At 44.7% G+C, this 7476-nt stretch overlaps 1 protein-coding gene across 2 annotated transcripts in view; it reads left to right on the forward strand.

The window, feature by feature from the left end:
- rela (v-rel avian reticuloendotheliosis viral oncogene homolog A) overlaps window positions 1-7476 on the forward strand; it is a 25320-nt gene that overhangs the window by 12926 nt on the left and 4918 nt on the right. The window contains exons 5-8 of one of the 2 annotated variants that reach the window (XM_016260482.1): window positions 777-868; window positions 1848-1982; window positions 2059-2163; window positions 3485-3700. In XM_016260482.1, coding sequence (XP_016115968.1) covers window positions 777-868; window positions 1848-1982; window positions 2059-2163; window positions 3485-3700 — 548 coding nt within the window. Of the gene's footprint in view, window positions 1-776; window positions 869-1489; window positions 1582-1847; window positions 1983-2058; window positions 2164-3484; window positions 3701-7476 lie in introns of both variants that reach the window. The other variant, XM_016260481.1, reaches the window with a different exon arrangement.

Genomic DNA, 7476 nt, shown 5'->3' on the forward strand with positions numbered 1-7476 from the left:
AATAAAACATGATTCCAGTAAAAGTAGAAACACTTGATTTCTATTTGAGTAAAAGTACAGATTCGCTAATAAAACATGATTCCAGTAAAAGTAGAAATACTTGTTTTCCGGTATTAAAAGTAAAAAAGTACTGATTGAGGAACCCTGTTTATTATTTGTTCTAGTCAGTCTAAAACTAAAACTAATTAAAAAAATTATTTTATACAAATAAAGCTGAAATAGAGAAAAATATATTTATACTACGGGCCGTTGAATGCTTGAATCTGATTGGCTGATGAGCGCTCTAGGGTGTGCAATTATTTCATGTACAATAATAGATCCTAACATCCAGCAGTAGTAGCTGTGTTTTATGTGCCTTTCAAGCTGATATCCCAGTTGGTAGCTCATTTTGAGCAGATCATTGAATCAGTGAGCTGTTGACTCTTCCGAATCACAAATGAATCGCTCGGAGTGACTTGTGAAGCGATTCAACTGGTTGATTGTAAAGAATCGGCTCATTCAGTCGCTCTTGTGTCTTCGAGCAGGTGGTGATTTCTTCGGTTCAAAATAATGAAGAACAAGACGTTATTTTTATGAAATGCAGTGGAGTAGAAATTATGATTTTATGCATTGTTTGGAATGCAGTGAAGTAAAGTTTCCCAAAGTACAGTAACGGTTCCTGTCCACCACTGGTTTTATTTCATTCAAACTCGTATGTGTGCGTGTTATTGTAGCGCTGGCACCTCGTCCGTTTCCAGAGCTCAGCGCTGCCCCTGCGACTCATTTCTCTCTCTCAGTTTCCAGAATCTGGGCATTCAGTGCGTGAAGAAGAAGGATGTGGGAGATGCAGTTTCCTGTCGCCTGCAGACACAGAACAACCCCTTCAATAGTGAGAAGCACACACCACCCCTGTGTGGAAACACTGATTCACTTTATTTCTCAGGATTCACGGATGAATAAAGTTCAAAAGAACAGCATTTATTTGAAATAGAAATCTACTGTAACATTATCAATGTCTTTACTGTCACTTTTGATCCATTTAATGTGTCCTTGATGAATAAAAGTAGTAATTTCTTACTGACCACAAACTATTAGATGGTAGTGAATCACGGTTTCCACAAACATATTGTGCAGCACAACTGTTTTCAACATTGATGATAATCAGAAATGTTTCTCGAGCAGCAGATCAGCATATTATACTGATTTCTGAAGATCATGTGACACTGAAGACTGGAGGAATGATGCTGAAAATACAGCTGCGCATCACATATAAATATATCCCAGCGACTTAAGACTGCTTTTGTGCTGCAGGCTCACATATATAATTAAGCATCTGTATAATCATGTTTTGTCATTGCGGCATGAAAATGAATCTCGGTTACAGTGGGAGAAAAACTGAAACACACAAACCCTGATCAGTGTTATGTAAGCTGATGAAGAACAGCTGGAGTGTGTGTGTGTGTGTGTGTGTGTGTGTGTGTGTGTGTGCCGCCTCATTTCTCTCTCTCAGTTTCCAGAACCTGGGTATTCAGTGCGTGAAGAAGAAGGATGTGGGAGATGCAGTTTCCTGTCGCCTGCAGACACAGAACAACCCCTTCAATAGTGAGTGACCGAGAAACACACCTAACCACGGAAACCCTGACTCATTTTCATCTTCAGGATGCGCAGAGGAACAGCAGCTATTAGAGATTAGAAATGTCACTTTTGATCAACTTAATGCATCCTTGATCAGTAAAAGTGGTCATTTCTTACTGACCCCAAACTTTTAAATAGTACTGGATCACAGAAATATTGTGCAGCACAACAGGTAAACAGCTGTATGCTGGAGACAGATGCTGATGTGTGTGTGTGTGTGTGTGCGCGTGCAGTCCCGGAGCCCAGGATCTGGGAGGAGGAGTACGATCTGAACGCGGTGCGCCTGTGCTTCCAGGTGTCCATCACGCTGCCCAGTGGAGAGCTGTTCTCTCTGGAGCCCGTCGTGTCTCAGCCCATCTATGATAACCGTGAGTGTCTCGCCGCCGCGCACGCGTCTGACCGCTAACACACCGAGCCTGACCGCTCTGACCTCTCTCTCCTCAGGAGCTCCTAACACAGCCGAGCTCAAGATCTGCCGCGTCAACAGGAGCTCCGGCAGCTGCCGCGGAGGAGACGAGATCTTCCTGCTGTGCGACAAAGTGCAGAAGGGTGCGCAGATACACACACACCACAAGCCAGTGGCATTTAGCATCACTGACACACTATTATAGGCTTATTAACTCTTTCCTCGCCAAACACGCAATGTTCTGTGTTCTCACTGTTAAACGCTAGGGGGCGCTATCACGCATCTCCTGAATGAGTGTATAAAGTGCCGATCAAAAACACAGGCCAGGAAGACACAGAAACCAGCGATCTCATATGTAAGCGTATGAAAAATAATGCGATCATCAACACTAAACCGTGTATAAATGAAAACTGCCTAATGTTCCCGAGTGAAATGTGGATCCAGAAAGTGTGCAAGCTTTGGGAGCGCTGATGGAAGCCATCTACTGCAGCTTTGCTTTGATAATATTACTGAATATGATGCAGATGCAGTGTTTGATTAAAATGAGATTTTCTCAGCGTTTTGCTCAAAATTTAGTTTTTTTTATTAAACCTTCCTACATTTAAGTGTTGATTAAAAAAGCAATGCTTAAATTTTTTTATTTTTGTGTGAAAGTAGAGGGTCTGGTCTTTATTTTGATATATTGCATGATCAGATATTCATACAACAAAATATTCTCAGGGCCATGCCATTTTAGTGGAAATGATCAAAAGCGCTGACGGGGAAAGAGTTAATATCTTTAATTTTTATATTTTGTGTTGAAATTTAAAGAAAGTCTGTTTTGTTTTGGTCATTTTTATTAGTTTCCTAATCAATTTTAGTAGAAAACTTATTACATTATTATAAAAATGAGAATGATGCCTTGGCAACTAGCTGAAATAAAGTAAGTTTTAATAAAATCATTTTTATATTTTGCATTTTCATTTTAATTGTAAAGTTTTTGGTAATTCTGTTGGGGTTTTTGTGTTGTTAGTTTTAATATAAAATTATATATTTTTAAAATCAATTTAAACTTAAAATTAAACTATAAAAAAATAAGAAATATGACATGTCAACTAGTTGAAATAAAATCCTTTTTTTTTCTCACGTAACCTTTAATTTCAAGGACCATTTTTTATTTTCATTTCTAATTTTAGTTTTCCAGTAAAAGATCTGAACTACACATTTAATATGAGGTTGCTTTACTTGAGAACCCAAATCATGTAACGAGAATATTTTATAGTCTATATCTGGAATTAAGTTTAAGTTTAGTTTTGTTAATCTATTCTTCAAAACAAAACAAAAAGTGGCATAGTTAAACTAAAAGAGAGAGTATTGATGCCTTGGCATCCACCTGAAATGAAGTAAACTGTTATTATTCCCTGCGTGTGTCTTTCAGTAAGTGTCTGTTTGTAAGTGACGTGTTTGCCTCTGTCTGTGCTCTAGAGGACATCGAGGTGCGTTTCTTCCAGGACTCGTGGGAGAGCAAGGGCTCGTTCTCTCAGGCTGATGTTCACCGGCAGGTGGCTATCGTGTTGCGCACGCCTCCGTACCGCGACGCTAACCTGACGGAGCCGGTGCGTGTGAAGATGCAGCTGCGCAGGCCGTCTGACCGCGAGCTGAGCGAGCCGCTGGACTTCCAGTACCTGCCCGCAGACCCGGGTGAGACACACACCAGCCTCTCATCGCCGGCACGGTTCAGAGAGATATCACCGAATCACATGCATTCACTTCAGATGTCTGCGCTAGAGTTACTCTCACTTATTCACAACCTCAAAACTACATCATCTGCTTTAGAGCCTTTCATTCGCATGCTGTTCTGACCTGCGTGTTCTGACCTGCGCTTTCTCTGAGCAGTGAAGCCTGTCAAACAGCGCCTGATTACTGGACTAAGTTATCTTTAGCGCTAATACTGTTAAAACACACAAGACTTACATACAGACTTGGTTGGTTATGTCTAAAATGAAAGTAAGCAGTTGAGAGAGAAACGGATGTGTGTCTGTATATTAGATGAGTGCAGCTCTTAAAGGGACAGCACTGAACATGCTGCCGACTGTCATTAAAGCGATAGTTCACCCTAAAATATAATTTCTGTCATTATTTACTCACTCCCATGTTGTCCCAAACCTGTGTTAATTTCGTTCTTGTGCCGAACACAAAAGAGGATATTTTGGAGAATGGGGGTAACCAAACAGCTGAATTTAGGAAAAATACTGTGGAAGTCACTGGGGACCAGCAGCTGTTTGTACCAAAATATCCTCTTTTGTGTTCGGCACAAGAACAAAATTGAGAGAGTAAATGATGGTATAAAAAATATTTATACCATTCCTTTAATGTTAATAAAACAACAAACCACAGAGAGGGAAATCACTCACTACTCTTGACTGAAGAACGTTAATACAGTTGCTTTAGGAATCAGTCTATATAGTGTTTAATTTTATATTTGTTGATACAAAATAACTGTTTATATTTGTTGACACCTGCTGTACTTGAGAATAAAGCACTGGTTGTTTTATTTGTATATTATGTGTAGTTGTAATTAGGGCTGGACAATAATTCAATATGTATCGCGATATAATTTTTTTCAATAACGGTGATATGATTTTTAAACACATTTCCGATATTTCGATATACATTACCAGTGTTTCCCATGCATTGATTTATTTGTGCCGTTTGCACGTTTCACAATCAAAACGCGTTGCGGGTGTTTTATATGTGTATCTCTGAAGCGAACCGACTGTCTTCAGAATAGTTTCAATGGCATTTTTATCTGATAAAGTAGCGTTCATGTTTACAGCCGTTACTGGAGAAACCGTTAGTTCCGCCGCTCTCACAGCGCCTCCTGCTGACAGCACAGGTGGAGCTGAAGACCACCACAGCAGAACAGACGGAACCGAAGATCCCCCTGGCGGAGCAGAAGACCACCAGAGCCAGACAGTAGACCACCACGGCGGAGCAGAGAACCACCAGAGCCAGACAGTAGACCACCACGGCAGAGCAGACGGGACCGAAGATCCCCCTGGCGGAGCAGAAGACCTCCAGAGCCAGACAGTAGACCACCACGGCGGAGCAGAAGACCACCAGAGCCAGACAGTAGACCACCACAGCGGAGCAGAGGACCACCAGAGCCAGACAGTAGACCACCACGGCGGAGCAGAAGACCACCAGAGTCAGACAGTAGACCACCACGGCGGAGCAGGGGACCCCTACGGCGGAGCGGAGGGCCACCATGGCAGAGCAGAGGACCACCAGAGCCAGACAGACCACCACGGCGGAGCAGAAGGAACAGAGAACCCCCTTGGTGAACCACATCGATCAGGAGACCATGACGGAGACTAATAACGAGAGAGCAGAGACAGACAACACAGACAGAACATCAGGGTTGACAGATAAGGCTGGGTGTTCAGAGGCAGCCTCCTTGGCTGGGTCGGGACAGGACAAAAGTTCACAACCGACCTCCTTGGCAGACACAAAGCACACAGAGAATTCACAAACGGCCTCCCTAGCCGTGACAGGACGAGCAGGGAGTTCGCAAACGGCCTTTATAGCGGTAACAGGACGAGCAGGGAGTTCGCAAATGGCCTCTATAACTGTGACAGGACGAGCAGAAAGTTCGCGAACGGCCTCTATAGCTGTGACAGGATAGACAGAGAGTTCATAGACGGCCTCCTTGGCCGGAACAGGACAGGCAGAAAGTTCATAGACAGCCTCCTTGGCCGGAACAGGACAGGCAGGAAGTTCATAGACGGCCTCCTTGGCCGGAACAGGACAGGCAGAAAGTTCATAGACGGCCTCCTTGGCCGGAACAGGACAGGCAGAAAGTTCATAGACGGCCTCCTTGGCCGGAACAGGACAGGCAGAAAGTTCATAGACGGCCTCCTTGGCCGGAACAGGACAGGCAGGAAGTTCATAGATGGCCTCCTTGGCCGGAACAGGACAGGCAGAGAGTTCATAGACGGCCTCCTTGGCCGGAACAGGACAGGCAGAGAGTTCGTAGACGGCCTCCTTGGCCGGAGCAGGACAGACAGAAAGTGCGTTGCTGGGCGCCACCACCACGCAAGGAACTGAGGCCAGTGTCGCCATCTCGGGAGGTTCTGCAGCCTGCGCCGCCACCTCTGAAGAGACTACAGTGGACACCATGGCCTCTGGGAGCACAGCAGTGGACACCGCTACCTCGGGGGGGTTCTGCAGCGTATGCCGCCCCCTCTGGAGAAGTTGTAGCCGGTGCCGCTGCCTCTAGCAAATCGGCGGTGGAGTACGCGGCCCAGATGCACCATAAAGCAATCCCCATGGTGGGAAGCGTTACAGACAGAGGAAATAGTTCAGAGGCTGGAGGGCTTGAGAGCGCTGGTTTAGGGATGCCAGCTGCACGTGCCGACCCCAGCAGTGGGTCCTCCACGCTGGAAGCCAGTCTGGGATACCGCAGAACTGACCTTGATACTCTGGGTGTAACAGACAGGACGTGACATGATTCTGGATGATCGGCTGGGATGCGATGTGATTCTGGATGATCAGCTGTGACTTGAGTGGCCTCATGAAGATCCACGGTGACTTGACTTGCCTCATGAAGATCAGCTGTGACTAGACTTGACTCATGAAGATCAGCTGTGACTAGACTTGACTCATGAAGATCAGCTGTGACTAGACTTGACCCAGGAAGATCAGCGGTGACTAGACTAGACTCATAATAATGAACTGTGACTTGACCCACGAAGAACAGCTGTGACTTGACTTGACTCATGATCATAAACTGTGGCTTGATTTGACTCATAACTATCAGCTGTGACTTGACCCATGACAATCAGCTGCGACTTGACTTGACTCATAACTATCAGCTGTGACTTAACTAGACTCATGATCATAAACTGTGACTTGATTTGCCCCATGACGATCAACTGTGACTAGACTCGACTCAGGACGATCAGCTGTGACTAGACTTGACTCATGATCATAAACTGTGACTTGATTTGACTCGTGATGATCAACTGTGATTAGACTCGACTCAAGAAGATCAAATGTGACTTGACGGGGCGCTGTTGTGTCCGCCATTTTGTGATCAGGCTCCTCGGTCACCGCCATTTTGTGAACGCAATCTAGTGCGGGGCCATTACAGAAGTGAATGTGGGGTTGCGTTCCTCCGCGATACCCTCAGTGAATCGAGAGCCTACAGTCAATAACGCAAAGTCCAAAAAACAACTCAGTGATGAACGCGGACCCTCGAGAATGAGTTTAGATTTTAGTGGCTGATTAATGCCCTCACAGAAAAAGTCTATCAACACATAATCCGGGAAATCAGAGTAATAAGCAATGTCCAGATATTCTTGAATGTAAGTCTCAAGCGAGCGGGCTGACGAACATGCGGATCCATATGCAAAGCTTTATTGAGCAGAGAGGTCAGAAACACAGGCAGGGTCAAACAGTGGCACAGTGGCATATGG

This window comes from Sinocyclocheilus grahami, unplaced genomic scaffold, assembly GCF_001515645.1.
Source record: "Sinocyclocheilus grahami isolate Dianchi unplaced genomic scaffold, SAMN03320097.WGS_v1.1 scaffold2089.1, whole genome shotgun sequence".
NCBI lineage: Eukaryota > Metazoa > Chordata > Actinopteri > Cypriniformes > Cyprinidae > Sinocyclocheilus > Sinocyclocheilus grahami.